The sequence below is a fragment of the Triticum dicoccoides genome, chromosome 1B, assembly GCF_002162155.2.
Source record: "Triticum dicoccoides isolate Atlit2015 ecotype Zavitan chromosome 1B, WEW_v2.0, whole genome shotgun sequence".
In the NCBI taxonomy this organism is placed as follows: Eukaryota; Viridiplantae; Streptophyta; class Magnoliopsida; order Poales; family Poaceae; genus Triticum; species Triticum dicoccoides.
In genome coordinates, this window is record NC_041381.1 from 443,367,824 (window position 1) to 443,386,460 (window position 18,637).

The window sequence follows — 18,637 nt, forward strand, 5'->3', positions numbered from 1 at the left end:
CAATACACATGGCACGATGTCGGCTGTAGGCAGGAAGACAGCCGGTGGCTAGAGGTTAAAGACGACTGGAAGCCCTTGGATTGAAATCTTACGGTGGCTAGAAAATGACTGCACGATACCGAATTGTGCTCCAGCCCCCAGGCGCTCTCCTCCTTTTCCCCCTCACTCTATTCCTCTGCTCCGCCACCAGGGGGTGGTGGCGCACCGCCATTGAACAAAACCCCTCAACCCAGATCGGAAACCAATCCGCCGCCATGTCCTCCTCCAACGACGCCCCCGTCAGCCCTCGCTCCCAGGTACGCCAGGCCGGGCTGAATTTCCCAAGTTCCTCCCTCAATTTCGGTTGACGAATCCCCCTTCTCTGGCGCGCGCAGCTCGTGCTGAGCTGCTTCGAGGAGCTCCTCGACTTCGCGGTGGCGGACGTGGCGTCGGAGTGCCACCGCATCGCGCGCCTAGGCCTCGACCGCAGCGTCGACGCCGAGGAGGAGGAGCTCCGCCTCTGGGCCGCGCGCGTCGCCGGCGACCACCCCGGCGCCGAGGACGGGGCCACCCGCGGGGCCGGGGGAGGAGGGGGGAACAAGGGCGCGCCCGACGTCTTCGGGCAGACGCACCCCGCCATCGCCGCCGACGTCGTCGACTGCATGAACTGCGGCCGCCCCGTCGTCGCGGGCCGCTTCGCCCCGCACCTCGAGAAGTGCATGGGCAAGGTAAACCCGTCATCTGTTCCGGGCATCTGCGATCGACGCTGGTGCCCCAAATCTCATTGTCGTCCCCCTTTAGTATCAGAAGAAGTGGTAGACCGTTTTAATTGTTGCGGATAGGCTAGCTGGTACTCGCTCCGTCCCAAAATAAGTGTCTCAGCTTTATACTAACTCTAGTATAAAGTTGTATTAAGGTTGAGACACTTATTTTGGTACTGAGGTGTTATGTTTCTGATCTGAGTGTCGTGATGCGCTTCCTCATTAATTAGAAATGAGTATGTTTCCTCATGACCCTCAAGAAAGTTAGATTCTTTTTTTTTTTTTGCGTTCAAAGAAAGTTAGATTCTGCTCCCTATGTTCAGTTTGTCTGTTGATTGATTAGCTAAAGGTTGATTTGAGCCCTCTTAACTCTGTAAATGTTCAGTTGCAACCTTAAAACCAATCACAAAGTTGACTTGGTCCATGTACGAGTTAAATAGCCTACTGTCTATTGAACTTTTCATGTGTATATTAACTAGTTACTTCTATATACAGGTATGTGTCATTTCACAACAAAAGATATGGTGTACTGCTGCTAAATTAATAAAGTTAAAATTGCATTAAAATAACTTCAAAGTTACAGTGCTTCACAGAAGAAGAACAATGTGTACATTTAATGATTTCAAACCATTCCATTAATGCTGTATCTCAAACCAGGCACTTCAACTTTGAATTCAGCTAATAAATAATGTGAAAGAATCTATGAACTAAATAATGGATATTTCTGTTATGATAATTACCATTTCAATGTCTTCCGCGGATGTCACTATGGACAAACCATTAGTCCCACTGGAAGGAAACTGGCAACTCCTTTACAGCCCATGCAGTGGTGGGTCCCAAATGTTCAAGATGTGCTGTAGCGGTAGAATAACATGCTAATGTTTCTGCTTACATTGGTATGTATTCAGTTATTCAAGACTTCTACCAGTTATGCCTGATTTGCAAATACACATGCAATGTCAACTCGGCCACAAATATTATTCACAGTTAGCTTTGGAACTTATTTAAGTATTGCACTCGTTCGGCTTTTTGTGATTGTTGAGAGACTTGATACATCAGGAAGCTCATGTACATAATATAATGTTCTTCACAATTATTCCTGCATTCATCATGTTTTGCTGATGCAGAATTAACTATTCTCCGTTGCTGATGCAGAATTAACTATTCGCCGATCTTCCATGTTGGCGTGGATAGAGAATTCTAGATTTTCTACATCATGACATTGTTTAAAATGATCCACTAGCATGAAAATTTACCTCTCATATTTTGTGAGTATTCACTAAAATCTGTATCGTCAATCGTCCTTTGAAGTCTTAGCCACCAAAATTGCCAAATGATGCCATCTCTGTTCGAGCGGTTTTAATTCTGAATGCTGGACTCTGTTTGCACAATTTGTACAAATTTTGATTTCAATAAAGATGGAATTGGGGCGTAGGTTTAATGCGCCATATAAATCAAAATAAAATGCTAAATTACAACAATAGGCTAATTGAACACGTGATTTTGGAAATGTTATGGCCGAAGGAGCTTAGGAATCAGTGTTAACTGTAAACTGGTTGGTTATTTTTTAAACTCTGAATGCTGGACTCTGTTTGCACAATGGGTACAAATCTTGATTTCGATAAAATTGGAGCTGAGGCATAGGTTTAAGGCGCCAAGAATCTAAATAAAATGCTAAATTCAACAATAGGCCGAAGGAGCTTACGGATCCGTGTTAACTGTAAACTGGCTGGTTATTGCTTAAATTCTGAATGCTGGACTCTGTTTGCACAATGTGTACAAATCTTGATTTCAATAAAACTGGAGCTGGGGCATAGGTTTAAGGCGCCATGTGAATCTAAATAAAATGCGAACTTACAACAATAGGCTAATTGAACTCGTATTTTGGAAATGTTATGGCCGAAGGAGCTTATGAATCAGGTTCAACTGTAAACTGGTTGGTTATTGAGGGTCCTTTATCTGTTTCTGTCCCAGCTGGTCCACAGGTGCATGGCAATGGTGATAATGTGGTATCTGCGATGTTCTTTACACTAACTGGATGCAAGTGATGTGTGTTAGTCTGCTTTTCAGTTTCTTCTCCCACCTTTATGTCGAATGTGCTATGTGTTTTTGCCATATCTGGTTCTTGACATTCCCTAGAATGGATAAGTAGTGTTTCTGTCACATTTGCGGGCTATCGTTATGTGCTTTCTCCATGTAGTCGCTGGCTGGACCAAACATTTGTTGCATGACAATTTTTTTTTTATGATTGCTGTTTGTAGAGGAAATAAAGAATACAGTGCAAGCTGGTACCTCAAACGGGTGTGATTGACCTTTAACTTTTCTATCCATTTGCTCTTTCAGGGCCGCAAAGCTCGCGCAAAGACCACGAGGAGCAGCACAGCTGGACGGAACAGAAACAGCAACGGTAACACAGCTTCTTATTCCCCATACTAGTAACACGGTAGAGGGCGACGAACGCTGTAACTGATGATGGCAGTGGTGGTGCAGGGGAGGAGCATAGCAACCATACATTCCAGGAGTCCTGATCGCAAGCTATGATTCTGCCATGTTATCGGTGCCTGAGCGGCGTACAGAGGGCGAAGCACATTATATTGATCAATGTGGCTTGCATGCTCTATCTGTTGCCTCGAGTCCTCTGTGTATTAAGGCTTAAGAGTGTTTTGTTTATCAGTGGATTCTTGGCCGTCCTGTATAGCTAATTGACTAATTCCTTCCAGTAAGTAATACAGTTCATTCCAACACCGAGTTATTTGGTCTGGTGTGTAGTTTTTGGGCCTGCTGTGTTACCATATCCCTTGCTTAAAACTGGATCTGCCAGGGGATCTGATCACTGGCTCCCTGGTCGAACCTCTGGTCATCACAAAGAAGATGCCGATACCACCATGCACAATGCACACATCTACTCCCTCCGTTCCTAAATATATTGTAGAGATTCCACTATGAACCATGTACGGATGTATATAGATGCGTTTTAAGTATAGATTCATTCATTTTGCTCCGTATGTAGTCCACCTAGTGGAATCCCTACAAAGACTTATATTTAGGAACGGAGGGAGTACATGTTCCTTATGCCTTGTACAATGCAAGATGCTCACGGAAGATGCTTTAAGAAATAAATCAATTTTTCCATAAGTACCAGTGCTTATTTTGTACCCCTCCGTTCCAAATTACTTGTCAAATTGATGCCCCGAATTACTTGTGGCAAAAATGGATATATCTAGACGAAAATTTAGTTCTAAATACATCCATTTCTGCCTGCGATAAGTAATTCGGGACAGAGGGAGTGTGTGTTAGAACAGTGCGCAAGTTCTGGGCCCTTCTCCTATTTTGGCTTTTCCCCTGTTCAAAAGAAAAATACAATTCCACCTTAAACAGGATTCATCTTCGGTAACATGGAAACTAAGCCAAGAGGTGATGGAGTGGCGCTTTTCAGAGCCATTGGGAACTTAATCTGTATGCATCACCAACTGCTGAGCCAACATGCTCAGAACAGGGCAAGTTTTTTTTCTTTTCTTTTCAGAGAGAAGAACAGGGCCGGTTGATTGCAGAACTAAAGCCAAAAGAACCTACACTGGCTTCAATTTCTTCACAGTTCCTCTGAATAAACCTACAGACCAGGGGGCTTGAGAAATGGAATTGGGAACAGGCTCTCCACGTCGATCTGAGTACCAACGATGTTATTCACAAGCTCAGGCGAAGCGGTCGTGCCTTTCCACCCGTTGAACCAGGGACCTCCCCCAACTTCCACCGCTGCCATGTTGCTTGTAGTGTCAAGTACTATCTGCAACGAAACAAGTTAAAGTGTCGTTATTACATACTATTGCCAAAAGGATGTTTTCTAAAAGACTGCTAAATCAAACAGGCATAACATCTTGGTGCAATATGCAAGTTACTTGGAAACAAGTTCATTTTTTTCCACCTCGACTTGTGCAAACAATCAACCATGAATGCATACCTTCCCTTTGCTCCCATCGTATTTCTTTTCCCACATTTGCAGCTTGAGATCTCCATAACATGTGTCTTTGCATGCTGGTACCAATCCAGCCTCCATTGTTGGGGCTCGCAAAGCGGTCCCCGGTTCTTTGGTGGTTGCTTCTATTTCGACCTGTGGAATGTGTCGGAATGCACGCCATATCAGTGCACAGAATGTAATGCCAGTGTCCCCAAAACTTCAAAACACCTCCAGTAATATGACAGCGAAATGCATAAAGTGCACTTGAGTTCAAGCGCAACGGAGATTGTAGCAATTGAAAACATTTAGGACTACACAACAAAAAAAGTAAAAAGTGTGCATCTGCTCAGTCATGAATACATGTCAAGAAACCCAACACAGATACTGGCAAACATTCAAGCAGGGTTCACATTTTAACCGCATTGGGTAATAATAATAATTACCAGATGATTTTTGTTCTCGCCAGACATCCTCCAGTGACCCCAAGGAGCAATGTCCCAGCTTACTGTCCCAGTCCAAGGCACAAACTCGTAAAATTTTCCCTCGTGATGGACGCCAATCTGAACAGAGCAACAAGAGTTTTTATGAGGATAAGTAGCGCCAAATATCTCACTAGTCCATTTGCGGGTAACAGAACAGCAACAGTATGGAACATAATTTCATGTTCTACTTAGAAATAATACTTACTACTCACTATGTTAATTAAGTTGCTTTAAATACTTGTAACAAACAACAAAACAGGTAAAACTGCATTTTATTATCATCTTCGGGTGCCCAATGATATGCAGGAATATGCACTCCCTCCGATCCAAATTAGATGCAGCCACTATACAACATTGTATAGAGGCTGCGTCAGTTAATTCAGATCGGAGGGAGTATATTTGGACTTTCAGAAGGCGGTGCTATTTCCACCACGATATCCTTGTTGGTGGTTTGCCAGCCTGACTGTCATATTTATAAGTGGGGCCAATTGCAAATGCCAAGAGAAATAGGGAAGGGCTGGTCTTTTCCGACAGGAACTTGTTGTAGTGTACTTCTGCATTTTTATCAAGCAATAAGCCACATTGCCCAGTTTACCTCTAATTAACTGAGTGGTGTATGGTTTTTAGCCTAAACAGGGCCAACTCTACTATTCTCAAATAATAGACCCTCCCCTTCCGAGGTTTCTTGGATAAATAAGCCAAAAACAAATCTTCTTTTTGTGCAGATATCCAGAGATCAAGCTTGCATATGCTTGCATGATGAGCTAAGTAACATATAACACAAAATGGAAGTATGCACCACAGATTAAGTTGAAAGTATCAGATACATACCAGTGAAGGACTCTCGTAGGTATCTCCCAATCCAATTTTCCTTAATCCACCAGCAGCAGTTAAAGCAACTTCACCAGATGTGCCTGAGAAGACATTACACTGGATCTGCACGAGCAAAGATGTTACAATTGGTATCTTGGGTTATGCATGCAATTGCGGAGTTAACTAAAATTCTACAACCATACAGAACGAACAGCCTACTTCACAACTATCCAACTTGGAGCCTACGTAACAATTATGGTTAGAAGGCTAAAAAAATATCAAGTGTCCTTGGTAATACTATGTGTCAAGGACCTCGGTGCCCAAGACAGCAGGACCTCGACTACGTAGTTTGTAGTCTCGGTTGATAGGAGCGCTAGGGTTTTTGCCTAACTGCTCAATGGTGCAGGAGAAGAGATTAGGAGTAGAGGAAGAGGTAGGAGATAATGATTTCTTGCTCGCGTCAAAGGGTGCAGATTACAGGATATATAAAGGCCTTATGGGCTTCTAACTAACTAGGAAACTAACTACTCCTGGACTCTAGGAACCAACGTAGAACAAACTAGGAAACTAACTACTCCTGGACTCGTAGGATCAGGACTCCTTGCCCCGATCATGCCTCGCCAGCTGTGGCCGCCGGCTGCTGCTCCTGGGCGCACGACCCGCGCCTGTACGCAGCGCCCCACATGACATCTCTCCCCCCCTCGACGAGCAGCTCGTCCTCGAGCTGAAAAGCGGGGTAGCGCTCGACGAAACTGTCAAGATCCTCCCATGTTGCCGATGACGCAGCCTCGCCCTTCCAGTGGACAAGGAGCTGGCGAACGCCGCGTGCGAGGCATGAACGAGTCACGCGTTCTGGTTCCGGGACAGCAGCACCGTTGCGGATTGGAGGCAAACCCGGCGGTGCAGTTGGAGGCGTGCCGAAGAACTTCTTGAGGAGGCCCACGTGGAACACATCATGGAGGCGCGAGCGCACCGGTAGCTCAAGGCGGTAGGCGACGTCGTTGGCAACCTCGAAAATGCGGTATGGCCCGTAGAAGCGTGGCTTGAGCTTGCCCCTGGTTGGCAAGTTGAGAGAAGATGCGGCGCGCTGGCGAAGACGAAGCCACACCCAATCGCCCACTACATGCCTGACGTCGCGATGGCGTCTGTCGTAGTAGGACTTGTAGACCGCCTGCGCCTGCTGTAGTCGATAGCGGACATCAGCGAGTAGCTCATCTCGCTCCGCCATGCTTTTTGCCACGCCCGCCACCCTCGTGTCGCCTGGCTCGTAAGAGCGAATAGTGGGAGGGTCGCGGCCATACACGAGCTTGAACGGAGTTTCTTGGGTCGCCGTCTGGTAGGTGGTGTTGTAGATGTACTCGGCCCAGGGAAGCCACCGTAGCCACTGTCGCGGACGATCCCCTGTGAGGCAACGCAGGTACATAACAATGATCTTGTTAGCAGCCTCTGTTTGGCCATCCGACTGAGGATGAAACGCCGACGTCATGTGCAGCTTCGTCCCGGTGAGGCGCATGAGCTCCCGCCAAAACGCCGAGGTGAAGACGGGGTCGCGATCCGAAACCATGGACTGCGGAACGCCATGGAGGCGCACGATCTCGGCGAAGAGCACCTGTGCCACCGACTCTGCCGTGTACGGGTGGGCCAACGCCACGAAGTGGCAGTACTTGCTGGAGCGATCCACCACGGTGAGGATGACCGACTTCCCGCCCACGCGAGGGAGTGCTTCCACGAAGTCGATGCCGACGTCAGTCCACACGCCAGTGGGCACCGGCAGCGGCAGCAGCAGACCGGCGGGGTGCAAGTGCTCGGACTTGTACCTCTGGCAAGTACCGCAGGCGCGGACGTACTCTTGCACCGTCTTGCGAAGGTTAGGCGCGTGGAAGTCGCGGCGGAGACGATGCAGGGTGCGCAGGACGCCTTCGTGCCCGTCGTCGTGCACTGCGGTGAGGAGCTCCTGGAGTAGCGGGGACGACGGCGGAATGTAGAGGCGGCCGTTGAAAGTGACGAGGCCGTCGGAGAGCGACCACGGCTGCTGCCGCGTACCCACCGTGATATCCTCACGCAGCGACGAGCGCCAGTTCGGTTGACGTAGCTTGCCGGGGGCGATCGATGAAGTCGAAGCGAGGACCCGATATCGCCATGACCGACGTCTCCTCCGTGTCGCGGCGGGAAAGGGCGTCCGCCACCGTGTTTGTACTACCGGCCTTGTACTCCACGGTGAAGTCGAACCCCAGTAGTTTGCCGACCCAATGATGCTACGGAATGGTTGCCAAACGCTGGTCAAGTAGGAATTTGAGACTGTAGTGATCCGTTTTTACCACAAATTGGCGCCCCCCAGAGGTATGGTCTCCAATGACGAATAGTGAGCACCAGGCCGATGAGTTCCCGTTCATATGCTGCCAGGGAACAGTGACGTGGCGCGGCCGGCCGGCTAAAGAAAGCCACCGGGTGCTGGTCCTGAAAAAGGACAGCCCCGAAGCCGTACATAGAGGCGTCACACTCGATGATGAACGGCCGCGTGAAGTCCGGCAACGCGAGGACGGGAGCCGTGGTGACCGCCGTCTTGAGGGCGGTAAAAGCTGCTGCCGCCTCCGGCGACCAGGAGAAACCATCCTTGCGAAGGAGGGCCGTCAGTGGCGCGGCAACCACTCCAAACTCCTTGACAAACTTGCGGTAGTACCCCGCAAGGCCGAGGAACCCCCGGACCGCGCGCGCCGAGCGTGGCTGCGGTCATTCGGCCACGGCCTGCACCTTTTCCGGATCCATGGCCACTCCTGCAGCGGAGATGGTGTGACCCAGGTAGGAGATCGACTCGACGGTGAACGCGCATTTGGATCGCTTGACGAAGAGCTGGTGCTGGTGCAGGACGGTGAAGACGGTGCGCACATGTCGGAGATGGTCTGCCCACGTCTCGCTGAAAATGAGGATGTCGTCAAAGAAGACGAGAACGAAGCGGCGCAGGTACGGCCGCAGCAGATCGTTCATGAGTGCCTGGAACGTCGCCGGCGCGTTGCAGAGGCCGAACGGCATCACCAGGAACTCGTAGAGGCCGTCGTGGGTACGGAAGGCGGTCTTTGGGATGTCCTCCGCACGCATCCGCACCTGGTGGTAGCCGGAGCGCAAGTCGAGCTTGGTGAAGAAACGAGCGCGCCGGAGCTCGTCGAGGAGTTCGTCCACCACCGGGATCGGAAACGCATCCTTGACGGTGATGGTGTTCAGGGCACGATAGTCGATGCAGAAGCGCCAGGACCCGTCGGGCTTGCGGACCAGCAGTACCGGCGATGAGAATGCGGAACAACTCGCTCGGATGATGCCCTGGGCGAGCATGGCGGCGCACTGACGCTCCAACTCGTCCTTGTGCGCGGCCGGGTAGCGATACGGACGGACGACCACCGGGGCGGAACCGGGCAGCAGGGTGATGCCGTGGTCGTGGCTGCGGGGTGGTGGCACACCGGAGGGTTCGGCGAAGATGCTGTCGAACTCGGTGATGATGGCGTCGAGGAAGTCACGACCGCTGCATGATTTCAGGGCTGGTCCGTCCGGTCCTGCAATGCCGCACCAGCACACCCGATGGCCCCTTCGCCAGAACGTCATGGAGAGGGCGCGGAAATCCCACAGGATCGGTCCAAGCGTCGCAAGCCACTGCGTGCCCAGGACGACGTCGTAGCCCGCGAGCGGCAAGGCGAGGAAATCCTCCGAGAACGCCTCTTGGTCGATGCAGAAGGACACGGCGCGATATGCGCCCTGGCACGGAACGCGCTCGCCGTTGGCCACCGTGACGCGCATCTTCTCGGTGGTGGGGGATGGCAGTGTAGCACGAGCGGCCGCCTCCTCGGCGATGAAGTTGTGGGTGGAGCCTGAGTCGATCAGGGCGAGGAGGGAGACACCCCCGAGGGTGATATGCATCTACATGGTCTCGCTCGTGCGCACGCAGGAGATTGCGTGGAGCGAGATCTGAGGGTCGGCCGGCGAGGCATCAGCGGTGGCGGAGGCCGTGTCGTCGTCGTCGTCGTCCGGCGCCAGGTCGAGGAGAAAGATGCGCTGGCACACGCGGTTGTGGCCCCTGCCAAACTTCTCATTACAATTGAAGCATAGGCCCAGGCGACGGCGTTCCTCCATCTCTGCCTGTGTCAGGCGTTTGATTTGGCGCCCTTCCGGCAGACTGGGGGCATGCTGGGGTGCGGCTGGTGGAGCCGGGGCGAGGGGCGCGAGGCGTGGTACGGGCGCCGGCAGGATGCCCTTCTGCTGAAAACGCACCGGTGGCGCGGAGGCGAGCGCGCACTGGTCGCGCAACTCCAATTTGCGGGCGAGGCTCATGGCGACGGCGAGGGACTGCGGGTTGTGGATTTCCACGTCAAGGCTGAGGGGTGGATGGAGTCCCGCGGTGAAGATCTGAACCTTCTGTGTCTCGGATAAGATGCCTGCCCGGGGAAGGAGCGCCTCAAACCGCTCCTGGAAGTCGACGACGGACGTCGTGCGCTTGCACGCCATTAGTTCGCCCAGCGGGTTAGCGCGCAGAGGTGGCCCGAAGCGGAGATTGAGCAGCTCGGTGAAGCGACGCCACGGAGGCATGCCCTCGTCACGCTGGACCTGCATATATCACAGTTGGGCAGTACCCTCGAGATTGTATGACACAATCCACACTTTCTCCTCCTCGGCGATCCGTTGTTGATGGAAGGACTCGCATCTGTTGATGAATGCGAGAGGATCGGACTTGCCGTCGAACTTGGGGAAGTCCATCTTCTGAAACTGGGGCGGTCGATCATTGTGGTGCTGCCCATCGTGGGCTCCGTCAGCGCTCGACGAGGAGGCGGACTTGTCCTTCTGGAGTGCGTCGACGGACGTCTGCAGGGACGCCACCGTTGCAGTCAAGGCCTCGATCATCTTAGCCAGATCAGCGGTGGTTGGTTCTGCCATGCCGGAAGTGACCGAGGCGGCGGCGGATGGTGGCGATGGAGGTGTGCTTGGCGCGGACGCAAGGGTGGAGGCGGGCTGCGGATGGAGCGCGGACGAGGAAGAGGATCGCCTGGAACCCGATACCAAGTTGTCAAGGACCTCGGTGCCCAAGACAGCAGGACCTCGACTACGTAGTTCGTAGTCTCGGTTGATAGGAGCGCTAGGGTTTTTGCCTAACTGCTCAATGGTGCAGGAGAAGAGATTAGGAGTAGAGGAAGAGGTAGGAGATAATGATTTCTTGCTCGCGTCAAAGGGTGCAGATTACAGGATATATAAAGGCCTTATGGGCTTCTAACAAACTAGGAAACTAACTACTCCTGGACTCTAGGAACCAACGTAGAACAAACTAGGAAACTAACTACTCCTGGACTCGTAGGATCAGGACTCCTTGCCCCGATCATGCCTCGCCAGCTGTGGCCGCCGGCTGCTGCTCCTGGGCGCGCGACCCGCGCCTGTACGCAGCGCCCCACATGACACTATGTCTACAGAAGGCGATCTTCAACGTACCACAGATAATAAATAATACGTACATTAATAACAACTGAGGACTGGAATATACTTAGCGTCATCAAGACACCTAATGTGGAGAAATGCCATGCTCAGTGTGACACTATCCAGAATGCTACAGAAGCTTACTGCTCTTGTTCGGTATCTCCGGAGGACTTCTGTCTGGCACCTCTGAGCCAGCTAAGTTTGATTTCGAAGTTCCGACACTCCGAGTGAGTTCTGTCTGAACATCCCTAGATTATCTAGTAGCAAAATCATGTGTTCCAGTATAGTTCAGATCCTCCGAATGATGTGTGGTGGGAGCCTCCTGGCAGTAGCAAAATCCCTGTGTCCCAGTATAGTTCAGACCCTCCCTCCGAGCTCCCCTCCCCCCTCCCCCCATCAAAGCCTTTGTGGACATATCACTTCCTCCATTCAGAGCCTCCGAGAGACTTTTCTCTGGATCCTCCAAGGTATATTCTTTCGGCTTTGGACTCTGTGTGATATGGTCAGACCCTCTGAGCCAGTTGGAAGTTACCACCCTTGGCCCATTTGGAACCTTAAGAGTGATTTTGCCCGGAGCCTCCGAGCTGTGCTAATTAGTGTCTAACGGTAAGATTTCTAAGTCTAGCCCATAAATAACCCTATCCCATCCCACAATGTGCCAAGTCATTCCAAACACTTCACAGCTCATTTGCTCCAAGTTTCAAGCCATATTTTCAGAGCTCTCCTCCCATGAGATTCATTCCTATCCTTCGAACCTCTCATCCTCTCCTACCCTAGATCCATCCTAGGAGATTCTGAGAGTGGAGGACAATATCTTTTAGAGCACAATTAAGGGATTCATAACCAAGTAACCCCATTTTTTGTTACTTTTTGGGGTGCGTGTCTCATAAATTGGCTAGGTGTGCTTAGGAGCCTTCAAGATGTGAAGGAACCAAGAAGATTATGAGAGGCTTCCTAAGTGTCCGCCATGGTGGGATAGGTGGGCCAAGGTGCTTTGTGCGGCCCAGGACTTTGTGTCCTAAACGTTTGTGGTCATTTGGACGAGACTTTGTGTCCGAATCTCCACCAACGAGGGGTAGGATTGCGCCAACAATCGTAACCTCGGGGCAAATCCTTGTGTTGGTTGCGATATCTATCCCACACTCCATTTACTTTCATTAAAGTTTGCTTTATCTCTTTCAGTTCATAGTCTTGCATGTGTAGGGTGTTTTACACAAATGTAGCTTAAAAGTCAAATTCCATCGACTAAAACTGTCTGGTGCTTCTTTGTGATAATCTATTCGCCCCATGTAGACTCCAACATTGACTAGCCAAAACGTTGGCTAGAGATTCCTCTACCTTTTGTTCGACAGCTGGCAAGAATTGTGAAGAGAATGTGAGGAGGGTGGGCAAGTTTTCATGGGCAGCCAAAATTTGGGAAACCAACCAAGCAAGAGTCAAGATATCATAGGCTGCCAATTTTTTGGCCGGGTTAAATATGGGCACCGATAAACATACATAAGGACAGAACAAGAATACAAGAGTGAGACCGATGATAATGAAATATGTATAATGCATTTTGCTTATAGAATTCTATCTTGTCAACAAGTACATACATTCTTTCACATCAATTTATACTGAAACCATGGGTGAAGATTAATGGCAATACAGAACCAAAACTACAAAGTAGCCTATTTTCTGATCCTTAAATGAGTTACTATGCGCTCCATATTTTGATCTATATGAATCAAGACTAATAGAAGATCAAAGCTCAGAAAGAGGATAGAGAAACACACCCAGTACCACTTCCTGGGGAACCCCCCACCCCAGTTCTTCTCTGAGTAGGAGGGAGCATTTTCAAATTCAAACCGTTCTCCATCCCATTCTATCCATCCTGGAAAGTACTCACACATCACAGAAACCAATATAACTCAATAATCTGGATAGGTATATCCCTATATGAAGTATTAGAAATCTTTTATATATCAAGCACATTCACATTAGTTGTTCCATGAAGCAAACCAGCTTCAAAAGTGTCTTTACATCAGATAATATCATACTACTGCTACGACTAATGACTCACAAAATTGTAGATGTCTGCTATAAACCTATAACCATGAAAGAAATGTGGAAAACATACCTTTTAACAAACAATAACGTACTAAAATGTAGGACTGGACTGGAGAAGTTATTCAATGGAAGATAAAAATTGGACTCAAAGACAAGATACGACTAGATGCAACTCCTGGTATGTGCTGATTACCTGAATGCAACTACGATTTTTGTGAACATTATTAAAGGGGCAAAAATTGGATGAAGCGAAGTTTATGAGCACATCCAATTTTGTATTTCGGATTAAGAATTACAGCTCCACTGAACATGGTAATTTCACACATGAGAGATGACCCTGTCCTTCCATAAAATTAATCAGCAGTACATGTGCCATCTTCGAGATAGTTCTACACATGAGAGATGAACATCTCCTTCATGAAATTAATTGATGGTAAAAACAAACCTGTGGATAGGCCACCTGCCATGCATATCTGCCAATGAGGTTCAAAGAATGGAAAAGCAGCAAGCCAACCAGCTGTTGACTTCTGCTTAGATGTGAAATCACCCCAGCCATACACTGGACGGGTGCTGTACTCCCAACGAGCTGTTTGGACGTTTGGCACATACTTTGACCTGTGAGGGGCAACAACTACCTTCAATTAGAATATAAAAAAGTGTGCATACATTTTTTACCCAATCTCCATGTCAACAACTTATATGGTACATTTTGCTGCAGTTATAGGAGGCAGCTTTAAGTTTACCCTGTTTTGTACAAGGGCTTGGAAAGGCTCTCGCCACTACAAGCAAGATAGAAGAACTGTTCTTGTAGTACTTCCTTTATTACACATTGGGTGGGGGGGTGGGGGTGGGGGGCTCTTCGTATAGAGGCATAACAATCCAATCCAATCCAAGTAACAAATCATAGATCTTATCTCTAACTAGCTTAAGGTCCAAGTTAAACAATATATTCTTAATTTAAATGACAAATTTCTTAACTGGGAGATCACAGGGATCCTCTCCCCAACTTGGTACTGGGCGCGCCCACACCTCTCTAGAGGCTCGTCCACGAGCTGCTAGGGGAGGCCACTGGCAGCCCAAGGAAGCCCCAGACTGAAGATAACACATTATGAGGCTTCACCTTGTGGCAAGGAAAAACTTGCGTCTCTTTGGCCCTGCACCCGTAGTGGAGGCCATACTGGCCTAGGGTAGAAGGCACCGTCTTCATCCATTCACACACGAACGGCATCAATTCTGAAAAATGTTGAAACGCCGCCGCCACTGCTCAACTATGGAAGGCCACTGACTCAATGAAAGCATTGTCTGTGATTTGTTTATCTTCACTTACACTAAGATGTGATCAGGATCTTCATCACAATATTTCTTAATGTTGTCTAGAACCATGGCTATATATTTTGAACCATATTTCAGTGCCATAAAATTTTAACTACATGATGCAGTTCTCACACATGAAAGGGCGATAATGGTTCAGTAACAACAAATGTAATGCTTCTAAATAAGCAACCTACTAATCATTAAAAGCACAGATCTTCAACAAACATGGGATTTCACATGCCTTCCGTCATCACGTATGAAGCCCTGATGCCAAGTTGGTGTGACTTGGTAGCCTTCCAAAACGCGATTAGAAAATTCCTAAATCATCAAACATAATAACTGTTCAGAATTTCAGGAAGTCTTTGCAAGTCATAAGACTGTAGAGAACTTAAAATCCATGAATCCCCAGAAAGACAACTGGAAATATGTGACGTCAGCACAAGAATTAAAATCCCATTTTCAGGTCATTCAAAGACTTGCAATCTGGGCTAGTATCTAATCATGCATGCATCTGTACTGGAAATTTTTCTTTCCCGAGATTTTTTTTTGTTTTTGCTTTCAGTTACTCGACAGCAGAAGCAGTTATATCAACAAGAAATGTCACAACAAGATGGTCAGTAAGTACATTAAGGCAACATACAATGGGAAGCAAAGTAATATATAAGAAGTGGGAGTAAATCAATCTTCTCACATAGTTACCCGCAAAAAAAAAAACTCCTTACATAGTTGTTAAGAACCTAAGACTACGCCAGAAACAAAGAATAGAAATAAAGCATTGACCAAGTATAAAGCTTCAAGACATACAAATCTGTTAATTCAATGGAAAATCTTGCACACAGTCTAGCAAGTTAGATGAACATGGAAGAATGTAATACATAAATAGATAACTAGTGTAGAGACGGAAAACAAGTTATAACCACAAATCAAACAAGAAAATAATCCTTTTCGAATGATTCGCTAGGTGGCAAGTAGACATGGAGCAGCTCAGCACATGCCATTCAATATGTTTTAGTAGGAAGTCATACTAAGGAAGAAAAAACTTTAGAACATAAAACTGGCTCTCAAATTTCATAAGAAGCCATAAATCATCTACCTGAGGAGGGATTTCACGCTCCGGGGGAGTTGAGCCTTTATTGGGAATGAAAGTGTTTCCGAGAATTAGCTCATGTCGACCTATTGAATTGCAGCTTATTAATTGGGAAATCCACAGAGTGATGAATTGCAAAACTTGAAGCAAACAGGGAAAGTAATACTAATTGTCAGACAACAGAAAAATGAGCGAAATAAGTTTGCATCTTGGTTTAGTTTCGCTGCTTGGTTGTTAACGTGCAGTAATTCCTCATAGGTAAATAAACGGGGCTTCCAAAAATATGCAGTTGATCTATACTTATTTGTTGAAGAGAAACACTGAGATATTATAGCTCTATTTATCTATTATGATTTACAATGTATTGAAATATAAGTTTGTGACCGTGATGATGTCTGAAATGTCGCTATTTTGTGACTGAAGGTACTAGTTGATGTCCGATAACCTCCTGTTTGGTGCAAATTAAAAAAAGAAGACCAGATTAGTGGTTCAACCAAATAAAACCGAGTAGGGGTTCGACCGGGAAAAATCAGACCCAATGCTTTCTCTGGTCTGGTTCCCAATCCTTTTGAGATTTCTCGAATAGAAATAACAGATTATGCAACGTACAGAACTAGTTTTGTGAGGATATTTTTGGTGATGGATTATCCAGCTTCACGTTTGTATTTTCATCAAATGTAGAGCATAAGATCTCATATATATATGACAACACAACTACATTTCATTAGAACATTAATGACCAATACTGTTTATTTTGGCTCTATAAACCTCATTGCAAGAAATATAGCTCTACCAGCTAATACATAGACAATGACAGTACCATACACGCCACAATCTTATTATGTCAACTTAATCTCAATAACTAAAATGTTTCTAGGGCAGAAGTGCCAGAAAAGAAGCATTTGTAAGGAAAAACAATTGAAGAGAAGAGACTGAACAAGTATCTTACTCCCCCAAAAGTTGTTTGATTTTTCAGAGAACTGGCATATGTACTTGTCATCCGCACCAAGAATCTGCGCTCCCACACCGGTAAACCGTGGACCATACAATGTCTGGTCGAGAGCAGTCATCCCATCACGAAAGAATGGGTTCTCAACAGAGTACATGAAACAGAAGCTCTGCCTGCATTCTGGAATGGAGACCTTGAAGTACCATCCTTCAAAGAAAGCCCTGGCGGTTCCATCATAGTGATACCTGCAAACAGTTCACCGCCACTATTAGCCTCTGAATCTCCTGCAACATGAACATAGTGTCACATCACAGTCCTGGAAGCTTGTGAATGCAGAGCAGCACGTTAGCAGCATTCTACAGAATCTCAGCCCACCCCACTTGAGAGCTGCATCATATCAGGTTGGGGTTAAATTCAGTGAGCCCTTATTCAGAAAACCAAGCATGCGGACGGCTGGGGGTGAATCTGTGAACTAGAGCTACATTTCTTCAACCAAAACAGACAAATCGCCATGCGCCTGATTCAGGAACTCTGATACCATATACAGAAATGAACGAACCCTCCGAATCGGCCGTTTATAATTATTACCCGCTGTGCGGCGTCCGCAGAGGCCGATCCCGCGGAGTGGGGGCGTAGACGGGCGCCGCCGGCGGCGGCTCGGTGGCGGCGCGTGGGCTCAGGTTGCAGCGGGCGCTGGGGCGCCAGAGCGGCCGCGGGGCGCGGGGCGCTGGCCTGGCGGTCGGCACGAAAGCGGTGGCGGGGCCGGCGACGTTCATGTGGCTGAGCAGCGGGGCTATGGCGTGGGGGCACCGCGCACGCGGGAGTTGTGCTGGTCCCGTTGCGTCTCTGGTTTTGCTCCAGCAGTGGTTGCCTTGCCTCGCTGAACGGTGGCTCGTGTAGTCCAACTGTCCAAGTGTCCAACTGCGGTCGTGGCGCACGAGAGGCTCGACAGGTTGCGTTTTGCATGCGGGGGTCGTCTTGGCACGCGGTGGGTTCAGAGAAACTCGTGGTCCACGTGTACAAGGAAGAGCATCTCGATCTTATAATAAAAAAGAAGAAGAGGAAGAAGAGCATTTCGGGTCGCCCCTTTTCTCCGAGAGCATCTGCAACATGCACTCAATTGTTATTTTAGCAATCTTGGCCAAAAATTCTCCTCCGACAGCCTTTGTATAAGTGGTTTCATAAATAAAATTGTAAAGCTTGCTATACTTTCATCCAGATTTTGTATATTTGCAAAGTAGAGAGGTCACTTGCTATAATTTTTCAAAGCCTTCTAAAATGGCCCCCTTCATATTTTCATCTCAATGGCCGATAGGCCATGTATGCTGCGCGCGTGTGTGCGCTGTGTGATGTGTACGTGTGTTGTGTGTGCATGTGTACCTTTTTTGCATGCCGCATGTGTGTGTGCTTTGTATGTTTGTTTGTATGGATTTTTTCATGAAGTGTGTACGTGTATGTGTACGTGTTATGTGTGTATATGACCTGTGGCGAGTTGGGGTAGTATATACATTCATGTACGTAAACTAGTGTGTAGTGGGTATGACAAACTGTCCACACATGACAAAACACGTTTGTACAAATATACCAATCCAATATACAAAGGTTGCCAAAGCAAAAAACATGTTCACTTTGTAAACCTTCTCTCTCCTCTTGCTATAACAAGTTTTTAGCAATTCAATATACAAAAGTTGTTGGAGATGCTCTCTGCATTTCGGGTCACATGGACAGCAGGAGCGCTGCGCTCCTCGCCGAACCCATTTTCCTTTCTTTCGGGTTACGCGTAAACATGGACCATTTTAC

The 18,637-nt window shown here is 48.0% G+C and overlaps 2 protein-coding genes across 2 annotated transcripts; one reads left to right on the top strand and one right to left on the bottom strand.

Moving 5' to 3' along the window:
* Nucleotides 1-123: 123 nt before the first annotated feature.
* On the top strand, nucleotides 124-3,492 carry LOC119340102 (SAGA-associated factor 11-like). Its single transcript, XM_037612011.1, has 4 exons — nucleotides 124-296; nucleotides 375-707; nucleotides 3,084-3,147; nucleotides 3,231-3,492. Exons 1-4 carry the CDS (start codon nucleotides 255-257, stop codon nucleotides 3,266-3,268), a joined length of 477 nt encoding a protein of 158 aa, XP_037467908.1. The 5' UTR covers nucleotides 124-254; the 3' UTR covers nucleotides 3,269-3,492.
* Nucleotides 3,493-4,033: 541 nt separating this feature from the next.
* Nucleotides 4,034-17,725, bottom strand: LOC119340110 (probable tocopherol cyclase, chloroplastic). The gene is made up of 10 exons (XM_037612019.1): nucleotides 17,426-17,725; nucleotides 16,838-17,082; nucleotides 15,895-15,974; nucleotides 15,043-15,119; nucleotides 13,933-14,102; nucleotides 13,214-13,311; nucleotides 6,009-6,113; nucleotides 5,139-5,255; nucleotides 4,699-4,848; nucleotides 4,034-4,524 (listed from the first exon to the last, which is right to left on the bottom strand). The coding sequence occupies exons 1-10, from the start codon at nucleotides 17,611-17,613 to the stop codon at nucleotides 4,351-4,353; spliced, it is 1,404 nt and encodes a 467-aa protein (XP_037467916.1). The 5' UTR covers nucleotides 17,614-17,725; the 3' UTR covers nucleotides 4,034-4,350.
* Between the last annotated feature and the right edge of the window lie 912 nt (nucleotides 17,726-18,637).